This window comes from Meriones unguiculatus, chromosome 10 (assembly GCF_030254825.1).
Source record: "Meriones unguiculatus strain TT.TT164.6M chromosome 10, Bangor_MerUng_6.1, whole genome shotgun sequence".
Taxonomy (NCBI): domain Eukaryota; kingdom Metazoa; phylum Chordata; class Mammalia; order Rodentia; family Muridae; genus Meriones; species Meriones unguiculatus.
Genome location: NC_083358.1, coordinates 33,054,373 through 33,072,671, shown reverse-complemented (window position 1 = coordinate 33,072,671; position 18,299 = coordinate 33,054,373). Strand labels below are relative to the sequence as shown.

Sequence of the window (18,299 nt, the reverse complement as noted above, 5' to 3'; positions counted from 1 at the left end):
CTGGAATTCACTATGTAGACCAGGCTTGCCTTGAACTCATAGAGGTCTGCCTGCCTCTGCCTCCCTAGTGTTAGGATTAAAGGCTTACGACACTACACCCAGTTTATCTGACCTTTCTCTCCCATTGACCCAGGACACTGCTGGGGGCAGTTAGTGGGATGGGGGTGGGGGTCGGGTAGTAGACAAACAACCATTCACACTAAGAGAGAAATGGGTAAGCTGAGGCTGTGGAGGGCTGTTGCGGGAAGGGAATTGTGGGTGCTAGTGGGGATCCAGCTTGGAAAGGCTGGATATGCAAGAAGTGGGTAAGGCCATAGGCTCCTTACCCTGGAAGGGTAGCATGGGCAGGCTCTGCACTCAGACTCCCTACAGGGATGGGACCACGACTACTCAGCTGTGTGGTTGTGGGACCAGTTATTTGCTCCCTCTGAGCCCCTGGATTCCGGCATAAATGGGACCGTGATAACGGTAACTTGCCTCACTGGCTGGTGGGAAAGACTGGTGAGAGCTGCTTGTGAAACTTGGCACTCACCCTTCCAGCGACCCAGGCCTGTAGACTAGTAGCACGGCTGTACCCCACACTGCCTGCCTTTTGGCTTCCCCTTCCACTATTCAAAAGGGATCCTGCCCTCAGGCGCCTCCCTAGGTGGGCACAAGATAAGGCTGCAGGGGCTGCTGGGGACTGGGGTACAGTGTGCCTCTTTTCTCCTGAGAGCAGCTGTGGCCACGTGGGAGCAGGGGCTGTGTGGTCAAAGGTGCTGACAGCTCAGGAGAGGGAAACCCACATTTGGACGGGCAGACTTCCCATGACTAATATTAGCAGCGCATTAAAGATTTTCCTTAAGGCACCATGTGAGCCAAAGCTAATGCTTCTGCCGGCCGTGACCCCTGGATGACTTTCACTGAAAGTAGCAGTGACCCATGAAGGGCTGTGAGCAGGGCCCAACCCCCACATTCTACACTCCCTACATCCCCCCAGCCTTGCTCCTGAGGCTTCCCTTTCCCAGGCCAGAGCCTCTGACCACAGCAACTCTCTAAGCGGCCTGGTAGGGAGATAGTGGTGGTGAGGAGGCCTCTACTCTACGCTATCTCTCTGGAGGTGCCAGGGAGTCTGGGGGAGCCAGGGCTCTGCTCTGTGTCTGGGAATGGCAGCTGTCAGTGAGGGCCTGGCTTATAGCTCCTGGGGGTCAAAGGGCAGCACTCTCAAGTCTTTCCTCAGGCCCATTTCCTGTTTGAGAGAGGAAGAAGAAAGATCCCTGGCAGGAGATGGTCCTTTCCTGCTGGGATGACTCCTGGGGACAGCATACGACACTGACAGACTGATGGACAAGGGGGCTGCCTTTTTCTCCCTTCTTCCTTCACCTGGGTGCCCACGAGGGGCCTGGAGCCTCTGACAACCCACCGACACCAGCTCTGGCTCCCAATTGGGGCCCCTCAGCAGCTTCATCCCTTCCTTAGTCCCTGGGACTCATGGCACCTCTGGATCCCAGCAGTGTGGCCTCCAGGGACCTTCCTGACCAGATCGCACAGAGATAAAGTCTTTACTGCAGCTCTCTACTCGAACCAGGAGCCTTTTATGAGCTCAGTTTAATTTCTCTTTGTGCTAGGCTGAGCCTCTTGTACACCCCCGAGTAAAGGAAGTTCACCAACTGCCTATTGGAACAAACCTCACATCTACGGAGCCTGACAAGAGGGCAAGATCCATGAATTTCCCTGTTTCTCTGTTTAACCCTGGCTGTCTTGGAACTCACTCCTTAGACTAGGGTGGCCTGGAATTCAAGAGATCTGCTTCCTCTGCCTCCCAAGTGCTGGGATTAAAGGCATGCACTGGCTGACTTAAGGAAATTTAAGTGTTTGCTGCTGTGACTCCAATACCCATTTCCTTCTAAGTCTATGTAAATCTTCTAATGAAGTTTGGAAATTAGATATAAAAAATAAAATTACTATCTGGGTGTGGTGGTGCATGCCTGCAATCCCAGTACTTGGAGACTGAGGGAGGAGGACTGCGTTCAAGGCCTATCTGTCTGTGATGCAGTTTCAGGCTAGCCAGAAGTGCCTACGACCCTACCTCAAATAAACAACCAAAAATGAGGGTTTCCTGTTTCGTGTGAATAAATTTCCATCCATCACCTAATCCTACAGCAATCAGCTCTTTCTTCATCCTGTGGGCAAATCCTCCTGCCTAGGGTACATCTCCAGGAATTGTGATGTAGTTTTTTTAGTTACAAAATGTATTACTATTATTGTTGGTGTGTGCACCTGTGGAGGTCAGAGGACTTCATGGAATTCATTCTCTCCTTCCACCTTTATGCCAGTTCTGAGGATCGAACCCAGGCCGTCAGGCTTGCGTGGCATGTGCTTTGCCCAATGAGCCCCAGAACACTGACTTCCAGGTCAAAAGCCAGAGGCTCAGAGAAGGGGAGGGATGTCCCTGAGGTCGCACAGTCAGTAAAGGACAGAGCAGAGATTTGAGGGTCTCCTCTCATCCAGACCAGATGGACTCCATACTTTCTTTCCTGACAGGCTGGACACCAGGTCCCACAGCCACACTGCTACCCAACCGTTCACTCACCAACCCTGAACTCGAGTTCAATGTTAGGTGCATGCTAATGCCGCCACCGCGCCTCCTCCCAGAGTCTCCCGAACCTTCAGGACTCGGCCCTGAGAGCTTGAACTCCATTTATTACAAAAGTCTGTCTTCATGGCATCTTATTATGAACAGCCCCTGCCGGGCCACCAAGCCTCCCTCAACATACTCCATCCCTGCATGGAGCCCTATGCAGGTGGGCGTCTTGAGAGCTGCTGTCCTGTGTTTATAAAATGGAATGGGTCCAGGCAACCCTGGACATATATACAATATACATATCCAACAGGCTCCCTCTCCCTGGGGTGCCGGTAGGTGAAATTGCTGTCTTCCTGGGAGGGAAGGACGTGGTCCGCAGCAGGGGGATGGAACCCAAGGGGGTGCAGAGAGCAAGGACAGCCGCCCGGTTTGAGTGGATGCTCGGCTGGGCACCTGTGGCTTCGGGTCAGTCCTGTTCCGCCCCTCGATGCTCTAGGCCACCTGGATTTGCAGGTCCTCGTCCTCATCTAGGTCGCTGGCTCCATCTCCGGCTTCCTCAGTGCTAAAGCGGGTACTACGAATCTTCCCAAAAAGGGGTGCATTTTGCTGCTGCCTTCGGAGCCTGAGGGGTGGGGCGACAGGTCAGAGCTGGAGTCATAGTGCATCTGTGGGGGCTGCAATGTACTCTGAGGTGCCTGTTCTCAAATGGGGGAAATGCTGTGGTCACCCCAATTTATATAAAAGGAAACGGAAGCATAAGGAAGTTAAGTGACTTGCCCAAAGTCACTTAGGAGACAGCGGGGTTGGGCTCTGAGCTGCAGGGCCAGCGCTGCTGTAGATGACGGACTTAGAGAAGTGACTGAGACAGGCCTGGTGCCTCATAGGGAAGCCAAGTGACCAAGTGTGGGGCACACTATGTTCCTGGCTTCCGCTCGGCCCTAGTTCCTCACAGTCCAATTTCCAAAGCCAAAGTGTGCCCCTACTAGGAGGAGGGAGCCCAGTGCCCCCAACAAGGCAGTCACTCCATGCATCTTACTGGAAGGCATGAATTATTAACGAGGCAGGGAGGGGCGAGAGTGCGGCTCCATTACTGCGCGTGATTTAGTGCGCTGTCCCGGAACATTAAAGCAAGAAAAGTTACAAACTAAAGCGAGGCAGCAATCCTGGGTGGCCCTGCCCGCCCCCGGCAGAGGTGCTGGCGAGGCTGAGCAGAGCCAGCCTGCCCATTTTGGGAGTTTATGGCTCCCCAGGAATGTGGCTGAGACTTCTGGAAAGCCCCAGGCTGAGCGAGCAGCCCGTGGATGGGGGTAAGGTACAGGGTTGGACAGTGAGGAGCTGGGTATGTAACAAACCTGACTCAGAGCCATGCCTGGACCCTGTACGGATTTCAGGCGTCATTCCAGGCTATGGGGAAACCAAGACCCACGTCGATTATGCCACACAACTGTGAGGCCTGGCTCCAAAGCCGGTCCTACCCACAAGCACTCAGCACACAACAGCACTAAGTAGATGCTCAATAAACCCATTGCTGATGAATGACCAGGAGATCCCACCAGGCCACCCACTGTTGGGTGGTCATCGAAGGACTTTCTCTTGTCTTCCAGTCCTCAGGGAAAAGATCACCCCCCTTCTTTGCCTCACAGCAGGCTCTTGACATAGTATCTAGCCCACATCTTAGTCCCTTCCCAGAGGAGGCAATGAAAGTGGCCAAAACAGCGCAAATGGTGGCTCAGCCTTTGTTAGTCCAGTGCTTCCCAAACAATTCCTAGCTCGGGCTAGCCTCCAAATCCCGTATGTACCTGGGAGTGACCTTGAATTTCTGATCTGCCACTAACTCTTGAGTGCTGGGATTACAGGCGTGCAACCCAAAAAATGCTCATTTCATGTGGTGCTGGGGATCAAATCCAGGTCTTGGACTATTTGCAGCAAGCTACTGAGCTACATTGCCAGTTAGGTGCAATGACATCACAGTATCTGTTGGTTCACGTGCTCTTTTAAAGATGCAATATCCTCTCTTCACTTCACAGTGATTGACCTCCATTTTACAGACAGGGGAGCTGACCAGGGGGATTCAGTGTCCTAAGGTCACCCAGCCTCTCCCCTACCCAAAAAGTCTGGCTGTAGGCTCCAGGTCCCTCCACCCGCAGGTAAGATTGCAGGAATGGGTGTGGCCACACTGGTCACATGCTTTGGGGGCTGCCCAGCTTCACTCTGGGGGGCTCTGACAGACACGCTCTGATATGCCCGGCTGGTCTTGGAAGCGTAAAGTGTATGGAGGAGGCAGGATATAGAGTTAGGACAGTGGGGTGGGGACAGGAGAGGTGGCAGTGCGCCAGGTGGGTGGCTCTAAGCCCCTCTCCGCTTCTTTAGCGGCTGAGGGTTCCTGCCATAGCTGAGGGGCTTGGCCTGTCGCTCTCCGCCACTCTCTACCCTTCAACCTTTCAGACTGCTGCTGTCCCTAGGGCCACCCAGCCCCAAGACCCCAGGGGTTAGTACTGCTTCTTGACAAGGACTCCCAGCGTCACTGGCCTGTCCAGAGCCTGGCCTCCCTGGCAAGTTGGCCCAGAGCCCAGCCTCCTTGGCAGCCCTCCACGTGCTCACACCACCAGCAGCCCGCCCACCCGAAGGAGACAATTCCAGAGCCCACAGCTGGGCCGTCTTCCTGCAGCCACTCCCCAGCAGCTTCCTGGCCCTGGCCCTTCCAAACAGGAAGGGCCAGGATTCTGGCCCCAGGAGCTCTTCCTTCTCGGTCTTCCCCTCTGGCTCTCTCAAGGGTTGCGGCCCCTGCCTTGTGCACTCGGGACCCTCCCGAGGCAGGGCGCCCCGCCTACCTGGACTGCAGGTGCTCCAACTGAACCTGTAGGTTCTCACTCTGCTCTGTCTGCTCATCCAGGGACCGCTGCAGCTTCCGCACCTGGTTGTGGGCCTCATCCAGCTGGGCGAGCAGGACAGACAGCACGAGGTTCAGCTTGGCCAGAGGCTGCCTGGCTCGGCCACTTCCCTTGTTCTAGAACTTGTGTCCGACCCAGCTCTTGTTCCTGAGGCCTTGCCCTAGGACCACTTCTATCCAATTCTCCCTCCCTGCGGGACATCAGTCTCCAAATCTACCCAGCATGCATCACTCTAACCAGCACCCATACCCACCTGCTGCTCATCAGATGCTCTTCCTCTCCTGTCAATAGACCCACCCAGCTATCGATCTGTTTATACACCCACACCCATCAGCCACCTGCTCCCCTGGCTCATTCATGCATTCCGCTCTCCATCCATCTGTCTACCCAGTCTTCTTGGTGGGGGAACCCTCCTGCCTTCTACCTACCTACTGACACCTCCATTCATCCACTCGCACATTCACCTCATCCACTCTGCTCCCTCTCCAGCTGCCCTCACTAGCTCACTGTCTCGGGCGCCTGGCCCCGGCATAAAGTATGCAGCACAGCACAGGTGGGCACATGGCCCACTCCTGTTGGGCCTGGGGGTACTTGCCTCATCCTCGGCCTGGGCCAGCTCCTTCTTGAGCTCTTCCACCCGCAGCCGCAGCTTCTTCACCTCTGTCTCGTGCTGCTCCACACGCCGATTGGCGTGCGCCAGCTCTGCCACCTTTTCCTGGAACTGTTTCTTGAGCTTGCCGTGCACGTGCTTCAGATCTGCCAGCTCCTGCAGGGGTGGGGAGGCTTGGGTCACATGCTCACCCAGAGGGGCTCATGGGGGCAGTCAGCCAGGAGAGCCTGGCGTCTCCTCTGCAGACATGTCCCGCTCGTCTGACGGTTAAGGCTTGGTGAGGGCTGGCAAGGCTACCTAGTGAGGTGAGAAGGCTGGGTGCGCGACCCAGTGTGGCTCCGCTTGGGTGGATAACGTAATGAGCCCGGAAGGTTGTCCAGCGGGCTGTGGCACTTCAGGTCAGGACTTGGGGGAAGAAGCAACAAGGACTACAGTCTTGGTGACGAGCGTGTTAAACTCCCGGGTCTGGGGATGAGCTAGGCTGGAGAATATGTGGCACAGGAGGGCAGAGGTCAAAGTGGGTCGGCCAGGAAAGGAGTTGATCACCTGAGTCGTTATCTGTCATCCCCTGCACCTTTGGGAACCACAGCGGCCTCCCCGCCCTCTGTCCTATCACTGCCCTCCGCCTGGTAGCTGCCCACCCCACCTGTGCCTGCTGCTCTCACAGCACAGCCCGAGGTTCCTGCCTCTTAACACCTGGGCACCCCTGTGGTAACTACCCGGTCAGAGTCCTCACTTCTGTGATTCCCCAGTTCTCACTCTACCCTCTGGAAAGTTTACCTTCAGTTACCTTCTGCCTTTCCTGCAGACCTCAGCCCAAAGTCGCTGCCCCCCCCCCCAAAAAAAAAAGCCTTTACAGGGCCAGGCCTAACCATATGTGACGGAGACAGCACCTTGTCCCGTTAAGCCACCGTTCGTGGACTAGGTAGACACGCCTGTCTGGTCCCTGCTGTCACAATCAAACAGTAGGTGCTCAATACATGTCGCTACTAAAATCACCAACTGCTTTATCCTGTAGTAGCTCTTTGGTAAATGCAACCACAGGCTGAGTATCTTTTCCTGGAAGTGCCTAGGTTCAAAAGTGTCTTGGTTTTCAGTAAAAAAAAAAAAAAAAATTCTCAGGTAGCTCAGGGTGGTTTTGAATTTCTTTCTGCAGCCAAGGGATGGCTCTGGACTTCTGATCCTCCTGCCTCTCTCCACCTCTCAGGTGCGGGAACCACGGGTGTGGGATGTCACACTACTTTCTGTGGCTGAGGATGGGCTTTGCGTATGATTGGCAGGCATGCTACCAAACCTTATCTTCGGCCTACAATACAGAATTTTTGGACTTTGGGGGTATACACACACACACACTCTCTCTCTCTCTCTCTCTCTCTCTCTCTCACACACACACACACACACACACACACACACACCATGAGGTCTCTTGGGAACAGGACCTGGGTCCAAACAGAATCCATTAGTTTCGTGTATACATCATCAGAGGCCTGAGGGCAAATTTATTGCCCTCACATTTTGACTGGGACCCACCATACCAAGTTGTGAAATTTTCTGCTCCTTAAAGGCATCATGTTGATGCTCAAATTGGGGGTTTGGGAGCCTTTTGGATGTCTGGTTTGGGGCTCGAAGAGGCTCAGTCTGTATCTTAGTTGTCCACATGCAGGACGGACAGTAGTGTGCTGGCTAGCTGGATGGGGGTCCTGGGCATCAGTCCCTGTCCCCACCTTGTTCTTCTCGAAGAGGGCAGCCTGGCTGGCCCTCAGGTCACAGTCCAGGGCACTGGCGTTCTGCCGCCGCCTGCGGGCCAGGGCCTCCTCCAGGTCTCCAACCTGCGCACGAAGCTTCTTGTTCTCCCGTTCCAGGCCCAGCTTCTCCGTCTCCAGCCGCTCTCTGCGGCCCCACTCGGCTGCATTCTCTGCCTGGAGCCTTTCCATCTGCAACAGCGAGGGATGCAGTGAGACTCCTGGGGGACAGGGGTGTGGAGACAAGCTAGATGCACCCCCTCTCCTGAAGCCAAAAATGGCACCAGGAAGCAGATCCAGCTGCAGCAGCTATAATTATGCTGGGCTTTTTTTTAAATTTTTTTTTTCACGGTGTGCAGGATGTGGGGGCGCTTCTGGGTTTTGTGTGGGAAGGGGGGTGCCTCCTGCAGGCTAGGCCCCTGGGGTGGGTTCCTATCTTTTTCCCACTGACTGCTCCATTGAATCCCTGAGACCCAGGCATTGCCCTCCCTCCTGATGGCCACTCACCTCACCCCTCAGCTCAGCCATCTTGCGATCCATGCTAGAGCGTGCACCCAGTTCATCTTCCAGGTCTTCAGACATGCGGCCCAATTCATCCTGGTGCGTCTCCTTTAGGATGCTGAGCTGCAAGGACATCACCCAGCCTGGTCATGAGGACCATCGGGATATATCCCAGAGGCAGCGCTGAAGATGAGCACCAGCCAGGGTGAGGGAGCACCAGGGACTCAGGGTGAATCTGATCACTCTGGGCTTCGGATGTCTGCTACCTCCTTCACAATCCTCCCTCCACCCACACCACACCCCCTCTGAGGGTTTCTTGGTGCCCTGAGATAGAACGCAACTCCTACATTATCAGAAAGTCCTACAGCATCATGCTCCCACTTGCCCACAAGACTGCTGCAGTCTTGAAGGCAGAGAGCGCTCAACCCTGGTAGCGCTCAGCAAGAGTGTGCATGTACGGGCATAAGAACCACTTGTGGGAACTTCTCCCAAGCTGCTGCTCCACACAAGTGCACAGCAAACCTCTAGGACAATACCTCGGAAGGAAGCCAGGCACAAGAGGATTTTCTGCTCAACTGCACATTGGCGCTCCATTAGTGTCCTTCCAGCAACTCTACTTGGCAGTCTGAATAATGTGGGACCAGGTTTCTGGGCCCCAAAAGAAGAAGGGAGATTCAAGGGGTCTGGGGTTCTTTTGTGAGCTTGAAGAGATTCCCAGGGAAAAGCCAGGTCTGGCAACTTTCCTACGCAAATCTCTGAGCTTTGACCTCTCTGATCCCAGAGGCTCCAGCAAGGCTTTCCCAGGGTGGCTGCGCCCCCTGGTGGCCATATCCAATCTGCACAGGAGGTAGAAGGGGCAGCCAGCCTGCTTTGAGCGCCTTCTGCAAGGTTCCTCCTCTCAACCTCAGTTGCCTCACAGCTAAGATGGGAACGTGAAGATGCAGCTCCTTTGACCACGATGAGGCTTCAGTTTCACTTGGCACACATTAAATGTCACATTTGATGCCTCCATTCTGGTCACATAATCTCAGAAATTTAGCCCCTAAATCACACCTCTGACAGGATTCTCCAGCCACACTAGCCATGCCCAGCACTCCAGGTGTCTGCCTACTCCAGAACTGCTGCTGTGAGCACACAGATCCCCCCCCCCCCTACCTTCTCAAGAACAGCTTCATCTAACACCCTTTAGGGCTCTATTCAAACAGCATCTTGTAGGGAGTGGAAGAGGGATGTTGAGGCAGGGTCTCACTCTGTATCCAAGTTGGCCTTAAACTGAAGGTAATCCTCCTGTCTCAGCCTCCTAAGTGCTGTGATTACAGGTGTGACCCACCACGACCAGCTCATAGGTCATCTTACAGAGGCCCTCCTTGGCCTCCTGCCCCATTTCCTTCATGCTGTTTTGATGTCTTTGTAACTCATAGATCTTACCTGCTGGGCTGCTATCATCTCCCTGCCTGCCCTACTTGTCCCCAAGGCTGGAACTCTCCCGCATGCAACCACCACCACCAGGAAGTTCCACCTCCCCCCCACCCCTGCTGTTACTGCCACCTCCTCCTCACCTGCTTGAGCATCTCCTGCTTGGTCTTGCTCAGCTCCTCGTATTTGATCTTCCACTGGCTAAGCTCCCCCTCCAGTTTCTCGATGTTCCTGCTCAGAGCCAGCTTATCCCTGGGGATTAGGACAGGCAAGCACACAGGCTTTGTTAGACAGCTTTCATTTGACTTCATGTTTCAGAGAGTGTATTAGCTTGATGGTGCTGTCATCGTTTAAACAGTAGGCTGCGTTCTCCTGTGTTCTGTGGCTAGAAGTCTGCAATGAGGTGTGGGTAGGGAAGGGGGTCAGGAGGAACCAATGTCATCCTCTCCCTAGCTACTGACCCCTTTGGCTTTTCATTAACTGTCATCACAGGGCGTGTTTTCTTCCTTCCTCCCTTCTGCCCTCCTTCCTTCTTCCATCCCCCACCCCTGCCCATGGAACCCAGGACTTTATTCATGCTAGGCAAGCACTGTTCCACTGAGCTAATTAATCCCCTCTTCCCAAGCCCTTGTGTTGATTATTTTTAAAAAGTAAAATCACATATGTGAACCAAGTAAGTAATCTATATGCTCCTTTCCTGGACACCAGAGCTGCAGACTATTCATGAACACGAGGCCATATCCTCTCATTGCCCTCATCAAAGCCACCGATGACCTCCATGCTCTAACACTGTCACTGTCTGGTCACCTAAGTGCTCAGTCCAGCTGCCCATTCTCCTGTTAAACAGTCTCTCTTGGTTCCTTCTCCCTGCAAATGGCTCTTTCCTCTTCACCCCACCTCCCTCTAGCCAGCTTCTGAGCTTACCAGTGCCACAGCCTTCTCCTTGCCCATCCATCCACCTCTCAGATTCCTGGCTTTCAAGGCCACCTGTTCACTGATGACTCCCGCCTTTTCACCTCTAGCCCAGACTTGTCTGGGCCTCCGACCCCATCCACTCACAAACCGTTACCTCGCTGTGACAAACACAACTCCTCTAAACCTAAACTTCCCAACTTGCTCTCCCATCCTGGCTTTCCCTGAGCCTGCCATCCTCTCTGTCACCAGAAGTAAGCTTGAGGCCGCCACAGGCTACACACTGAGCTCAAGGTCAGCCTGAGTTCATGTACTGAGGCCCTACTTTAAAAACAAAGGATGAGGGATAGAGATGTCTCAGAGGTAAAAGTACTTGCTGTTTTTCATGGTGGACCAAGGGTTGGTTCCCAGCATCCAAAATGACAGTTTACAAACACATGTAATTCAATTTCCAGGGGCTCCAATACCCTCTTGTGGCCCCTATGGGCACAGACACTCACATGGTACACACACACACACACACACACACACACACACTCAACACACATAAAATTTAAAAAAAATTAAAAATCTTTATAAAAAGTGAAAAAGACACTGCAATGGGTTCACTGCTAGAATGCTTCTCTAGAAAGCAGAAATTCCTGGGTTCAGTCCTGAACGGGGGAGGAGAGGAAGCTGTAGGAGGAAGGGAGAAAATGAAAAAAACTAAAACAAACCAACAAAAAACAACAAACGCACCAAGGTAAGTAATCGGAGATTGTGCCTCAACAGCTCTCATTCGTGTGCCATCACCTGGGATTCTGGGGATGCCCAGCCCCAGGCCCCACCTTCCCTGACAGGACTCACTCTCGCTCCTTGAGCAGAACCTTCTGAGACTCATCTAGCCGTAGGCGCAGGGCAGTCAACTTGGAGGCGTCCTCCTCTGTACTGGCTATGTCCTCCCAGGGCAGGCGGTTTCGATCCTGGCGGCCCGAGCTCACCCGAGAGCCCCCAGCGGCTACGCTGCAGGCATCCCAGCAGCCCTCAGGCTCCTCTGGTCTGTTCTTCAGCAGGCTCTCTACCAGGTCCAGCTCCTGTGGGAACAAGGTAAGGAACTGCACCTGGCCCAGGGCCTTGCACTGGCCACTATCCTCACCGCCATCTGAGGCCCTGCTCTGAACCGAGCTTGCTGAGTGACCTGGGGCAGGTGACACAGTGCCTCTCGGCCCTGGTTTCCTCTCTTATTGCTTGCTTCATTCTCCTTCTCTGCCCCGCCCCCCCTTCACATCCTGGAAGCACACTGCTAGCTACCAGGGTTTCCTGTGTCCTGGAACATCCCCCAGGAGGGGCCCCTGTCACCCCAAGTATGCAAACACTGGGTGGACTAGTTGGAACAGATGGTGACACAGAGGTCACTACCCATGGCTGAGGCAAACATGGGCACAGAGATTGGTGGCTCTTGTGGAGGGCTGACCTCCGATGGTCCTGTGGGGAACTCTGCTTGCCACCTGGGACAGTTGGAAATACCAGAAAGGGGGCTCACAGAATAGAGTGTCTGGGCTGGGGTACAAACTCAGACCTGGGACTCCCTAAACTGTCCCTGGGGACTCTGGGGCTGTGATGACACGCATCTCTCCTGTGCTTGGCACGGAAAAGTCTTTGACTTTGAGGATTTCTAAGAGGTGTGTGTGTGTGAGTGTGTGTGTGTGTGTGTGTGTGTGTCCGACCTCCAGAACTTGGGGATCCCCAAAGCAAGGTGATCATTCCCTGCCTCCCTTCATTACCACCACGCGGGGCTGACACACAGCTCACTGGAAACCAGATCCTTACTAGCTCCTTCCCTTCCTCCCTCCCACGGGGACCCCCCCGTGCAAGGCTGGCCCGAATGGCTGCCTTCTTCCAAGCCTCGCAGCTGGGCGCACCTGGCTGCCAGGCGGCCTTTCTGCCCCGTTGTCGCGCACCGGCTCCTGCTCGCGCTCGGGTTCGGGGCCATCGTGCGTCTTGTCCACGGCACCGCGCGCTCCCCGCAGCCGGGCCAGCTCGCGGCCGCGCGCCTCGCACTCGCCCTGGGCCTCCTGGCGCTCGCGGCGCGCGCCGGCCAACTCCTTGGTGAGCGTGTCGAGGCGCTGGCGGAGCTGGCGCACCTCTTCCCGCGCCCGGTTGCGCTCGGCGCGCACCTTGCTCCACTTCTCGCGCCAGTTCGCCGTGCAGTCCGACCACCAGCGCATCGTCTTCTCCATCTGCGCGGCTCGCGCGCGCGCCTCCTCCAGCTCCCGCAGCCGCAGCTCCTCGCGGCTCTCCCAGTCCCCGTCGGCCAGCAGGGCGGGCGTGGGCAGGGGTAGGGCGGGGGGCGGCCCGGGCGACGGCGTGCCGCTGGGCGGCGTGGGTGGCAGCGAGTCGGTCGGGCCCATGCGCTCGGGGGACGGGCTGCCCAGGATGGTAAGCAGGCTGCTCTTGGAAAGCTGCGGGGAATCGGCCAGCCGCGGGCTCGGACCGTGACTCATAGCGAGGCTGGGCGGGCCCTGGGTGCGAATTCGCAGCTAGGCTAAAGGACGAGAGATCTACATGATACCATCGCCTGTGACGGGCGCCTCGACCCGCGCGGCCCACTAGGATACCCGTCTGGGACGCTTCTTCAGACCTGCAGGAGAACACAACCTTTATTGGGCTGTTCCCATCACCGACAGTCACCCGATCAGCCCTGCGCTTGCTCAGGGAACTAAGCAGGCAGTACTGGCTGAAGCAGGAGGAGGAAGCTGTGTTCCAGAGTGGCCTCAAGGAGGGGCACTCTGCCACTTTCCTGACTCCCCACGGGGCCTTACTGGGCTTCCGATTCTCCATCCGTACACTGGGGACAGGGTAGGAAGCCAATCAGGGTGTGCTTCCGGTTCACCTGGACCCTCACTTCATTAACAATCAGCAGATCCATAGGCCCGAGCTGTTTGGCAGGCACGCAACAGAGACTACATTTCAGGAGTCCGTGTTTGGGGACATGCGGCATATTCAAGTCACCTCGGTGCGATCTCAAGTCTCTCAGCCTCCCCACCCCCTCCATGCAAAGTCACCAACAAGCCTTCTACCCTAAGCCAGAGTCACCCTCATTGTTTACAGTTCCATGGGCATCTCAACCCCAAAGACGCTTGTGTGGACAGCCACATGGACCCAGGCCCTAGCTCCTAACAGGCAGTGTGCCCTCTGTGACTCAGTGTCTCGGCCCGTGTGATGAGTTGGTAGCCTTGGCGCCCACAGCATCTAGACATTTCTGCACACACAGACACATCTGGGTTACATACAAGCAAACCCTTCCACACAAGACAGGGATAAATGACACAAACAGTCAGAGACGGACCTATGGGCACACAGCTATACAAAGAGCTATAGATCTGCTTGTTATCCATGCACCAGCATACGAATGGGACCCCAGACATATATACTAAGAGAACTCTGAAAACACACACTCCTCCTTCCCCGTTTTCCTGGCGCAGTTCCATCAGAGCGGCCCTAAAAACAACACCAGCGTCTGCAGGGGGATGGCAGGAAGCCCAAGTCCCAGTCAGAAGGCAGCAGGTCTTCCCAGAGCCCTGAAGGAGAAGTGAGGCAGTGGGGGCTGCTGCCACATCAGCTGCCTAGGGGCTGCCAGCCTGGCAGAGGGCTCTGCTTGGCTTCCAGGAGACTCCAACTGGCTCCTTCTAGAAAGTCTAAGCCCATGGAACAGAAGCAGGGCAGACATCATCCAAGCTCCTAACGGCTTCCGGGATGGAGCCTCCAAAGTCAGTCCTGGCTCCTCCACGGTGCACGGTGGGGGAAAGGCGGGAACGGGGGAGCAGGGAGGCTGTGAGGCAGAGCAGGGAGGCTGTGAAGACCTTCTGCCTTTCTCCCCAGGCCCAGGACAGGTATGCACATGCATGGGAGAAGAGATGGGGCACGCTCGTCCCACCCCCACCAGCACACCTGTGCAGACCCCAGTACAGCTGGCCTCTCTGCCTAGCAACGCTCCCCCACTCCCACCCCTACTCCCACAACAGCCTTGGAAAACTCCAGCAGCTGTGGTTACCCAGGTACACACAGGCCCGGCTCACGCCTCACACCTCACACCACAGCTGCCAGTCACTTGCCCCTTCCTCCCCAGCTTTAGTGACCTCTTCGTTTGGTGACATTATGGGGGGGGGTCTCCTGATTCCCTAAATCTGCCACTGCACTCCAAGGAGCGGCTCAAGGTGGGGGCCAGGGCCCAGAGAGCTCCTTTTCGTCTTCACCCTTCCTAAAGCCAGCCAGCCCATCCTTCCCACTCAGGCACCACTATTAGGAAATGCCCTGATTTGCCCTGTCCCATGCCATAGCCAGCCATAACTGGCCGGTGGCCTTTCTTACAGCATCGCCTTCCACTCAGTAGGGGCATTTGTGCCACTCACAGCTCATAAGACAGGCCTTGAGTGCGGAACTTGCTCAAAGTCGGCTAGTGGTGCAGTGGCTGCAGAGCTGGGCTGTGTAGCCTTGCATCTGAGTTAAGCAGGTCTCTGCTCCTGAACCTCATAACTGTTGTTGCCTGTTCCCGGAAACAGGGATGCTTTAAGCGGACGCTCACTGCACACCACAGATTCAGTGCTGCCTGCAGAAAGTGGCCAGTGTCTCCTTTTGTTCACAGACTCACCGGGAGTGCCTCTCCCTCTTGCCTCTCCCTCTTGCTCCCTACGTCTGTAAACTCCCACATACCCTGCAAGACCCACCTGCACTATCTTCTCGCCTGAGAAGACTTTCCTAGCCTCTGGGTAGTTCATGCCAGTTTTCCTAAACACCAGAACCTCCTTGGTTTAGGGCAGCAGTTCTCAACCTGTGGGTCGCGACCCCTTTGGGGCGCACATATCAGATACCCTGCATAGCAGATATCTGCGTTATGATTCGTAGTAGTAGCAGGATTGAGAATAATTTTATGGTAGGGGGTCACCACAGCACGAGGAAATGTAGCATTAAAGGTGTGCAGCGTTAGGGAGGTTGAGAGCCATCGCTCTAAGGGAATGAACAGACTATGAAGCTCTCAAAGGCTTCCTGGTCTTGCTGGCTATCTAAACAGGGCTGAACCCGAGTAGATGCTGTGTGTTTCCTGAGCCTACGGAAGGTGGACAACGCTCCTATGGGGTCCCCTTGTGACCAGACAGGAGTTTGGGAGAGTGGTGTCATCCTAAAAGGCAGTTTTCAGCCAGGTGCTGATACAGATAGGTGTCTAAGCTCATCTGTGGTCAAGGTCAGAGTCAGGTGTCTGAGAAGTCTCTCTGACTGGGGGGAGGAAGGAGATACTCACTTGTGCAGACTGCCCTCGACGTTTGGTTGGGTCTCTCAGGATCTCTCAGAAGAGAGGAATGGGCAACCCTGAGACCTGGATGGGGGCCAGCGGAGGGAATGGGGGAGCCAGTACCTCTACAGTTCAAAACCCTCCCATACCCTCTTAGAATCTTTCAGGTGGACTCTGGGGTACAGCCAGGGCCACAGGCCTAGCTGTGGGTAGGGATTAGAGCCCAGCAGGAAACCGCAAGGGGACTGCCTGATTGGATAAATGCAGGGCCCAAGACTGGTCAGCCCACAGACTGTGGGAGGTTGTCCCTCTGACCATGGATAGTGAGAGAGCCCAGCTTATGGCTGCTGGGCCTCCAGGAGAGAAAGGAAAGCTAGGTCTCCATGCTGGAACAGAGCCCAGGCATCCCAGTCTTGAACGGAGGAGTCACAAAAATACCCTAAGTCACAGATTCCAATCCTTTTTCCTTACAGCTGGGTTAGTCACTTGTCTACCACGGCACAGCATGCTAGCAGTAAGCAGAGCCTGAGGAGTGGAACCGGATGCCTCTGTGGCTAGGTCATGACTACCTGAAGAGCACCATGGCCCTGGAGAGATCTTCAGACACGAGGCCCACCTAACAAATGTGGCTTGGATAAGGGAAGGCGGAAACCTTCGTGGGCACCTACTCCAGCCCCAGGACTCTTAGCGACTCTTGGAATTGCACATTCATACAGAACAGACATTAATCTTAGCTTTGTTATTGATACTATCAATCCTAGCTATTATTATAGGTTTTCTCCGACAATAAAATAAGCCAATTCAAGCTGAATTAAGAGTATGAAAGCAGGTTTATTTGCGACAGCTCTCTGGCGAGTTCTCCAGTCCCAAGGAATGGGGCTAGGAAAATCGCCATGCAGACAGACAGAAAGGGAAACAGGGTAATTGGGAGGTGGGGATATGTGCAGGTCCCTGGTCTCGCTGGGCCTCAGTTTCCCCAGGTAAAGAATTGAGAGGCACCAACAAGATTCTTACTACCTCCAGCAGACGGGCAGACTCTGTGCCCGTAAGAACCAACCACACTCCTAAACAAGCTCAGGTTTCCGGGCCGAAGAAGAGACAGAGTTCACTTACACAAACTGAAGCCGCGGGCTGGGGAAGAGGCTTGCAGACTTCACCGGTCGGTACTACCAGGGCAGCGGGCCACTGAGTCCTCTGCCTTGCCTTAGCACCGAGCCCCACCTGCCCCAGTGCAGTTAGTTTTCTGCTTTCCAGGGCCCAGTGCAGCCTCAGTCCCAACTTAGTAGCCCCCTCCGCCGGCTACCGGCCCCGCTCCCCCTAGCGGCAGGCGGGGGCGCGGGGGTCCGGTCCTGAAAGGCGCAGTCCCGCCCACTCCACCGCGTGGCTTCCATTGGCAGCACAGCGGGTCCGGGCGTGAAGCCGTGCTCTGATAGGCCCGCGCAACCCGTCCGTCCGGCCTTCGCCATGGTGACCACGTCGGGTCCCCCGGGAGAGTTCCACATTCCGCCCCCGCCCGCCGCCCCTCCCGGGCCCGCCGGCATTCCACGGGCGCCCCCTCCCCCACCGTCCCGCCGCGGGACCTGGCCTCCACCGGGGTGGAGGCGGACCGGGGGACCCCAAGAGGGGACTGAAAAGTTGGCCTCAGAGTTCGGGGTGCGGCGGGCCCCGCCCCGGCTCCCGTCCCTCCCGCAGCGAAACTCTTCCCGCGCTTGAGAGGCTCCGGGCCGCAGTGAGTCCCCGGCCGCGGGGACCTCATGCCCCGCCGTCCCCGCTCACCTCGGACCGAGGTCGGGATTCCGGACGTCCGAGCTGCTGCGCAGGGTGGAGGGGCGCGGGGCTGGCTGCGGCGGCCGTCCGGAGGCCGGGGGAGGGCCGCCGAGTCTCCTCCTCCCTCCGGGGGAGGGGAAGGGGAGCAGGCGGGAGCCCCGCGTGGGGCGCGGCCTGCCGCGGGCTGGGGCCGGGCCGCAGGACCCCCGCCGGCCCACCGGCGACAGGAATGGGCACCTTCGCGCCCAGGTGGAACTTCACCAAATTCTCATGGCATTCCTCCCACTGCCAGCGCTGTCACCGGCTGGACCCAGGCCATGTCCTCACCGGGCCTCAGTTTCCCTTATTTGTACAACCAAAGCAACTTCAGGCCTATAAAGGAGCGTGATGGGGACCTACCCCCACTGGAGTTTTTTCCTCTGCCAAGCCATGATGCTTTGGCAGAGCCCTCCGACCCCCTTGTGCACAGCCGCTTTGAGGCTACCTCTCTCCCGGGGGTCAGGGTGGCTGTAGTCTTGTCTGGGAAGAGGAAAGGCAGGATAGTGTCTCCCCACCACATCCTGCTGCGAGGTTGATCTGTCTTACAGACATGACCAAAAGTCATAGAACTGTGTGGGCAGCTAGGCCG

The 18,299-nt window shown here is 56.1% G+C and overlaps 1 protein-coding gene across 3 annotated transcripts; it reads right to left on the bottom strand.

Annotated features, from left to right (window-relative positions):
• Window positions 1–2,665: 2,665 nt before the first annotated feature.
• Ccdc102a (coiled-coil domain containing 102A) lies at window positions 2,666–17,796 on the bottom strand. 3 transcript variants are annotated; one of them, XM_021654967.2, is made up of 9 exons: window positions 17,681–17,796; window positions 12,537–13,255; window positions 11,482–11,708; window positions 9,867–9,975; window positions 8,314–8,430; window positions 7,789–7,998; window positions 6,050–6,220; window positions 5,395–5,498; window positions 2,666–3,185 (listed from the first exon to the last, which is right to left on the bottom strand). In XM_021654967.2, the coding sequence occupies exons 2-9, from the start codon at window positions 13,116–13,118 to the stop codon at window positions 3,056–3,058; spliced, it is 1,650 nt and encodes a 549-aa protein (XP_021510642.1). In that variant the 5' UTR covers window positions 13,119–13,255; window positions 17,681–17,796; the 3' UTR covers window positions 2,666–3,055. The 3 variants fall into 3 exon arrangements, with proteins under 3 accessions (XP_021510642.1, XP_060248155.1, XP_021510643.1); XM_060392172.1 differs by lacking the exon at window positions 17,681–17,796 and adding an exon at window positions 17,018–17,380 and having other exon boundaries at window positions 12,576–13,255; XM_021654968.2 differs by lacking the exon at window positions 17,681–17,796 and adding an exon at window positions 17,018–17,378.
• Between the last annotated feature and the right edge of the window lie 503 nt (window positions 17,797–18,299).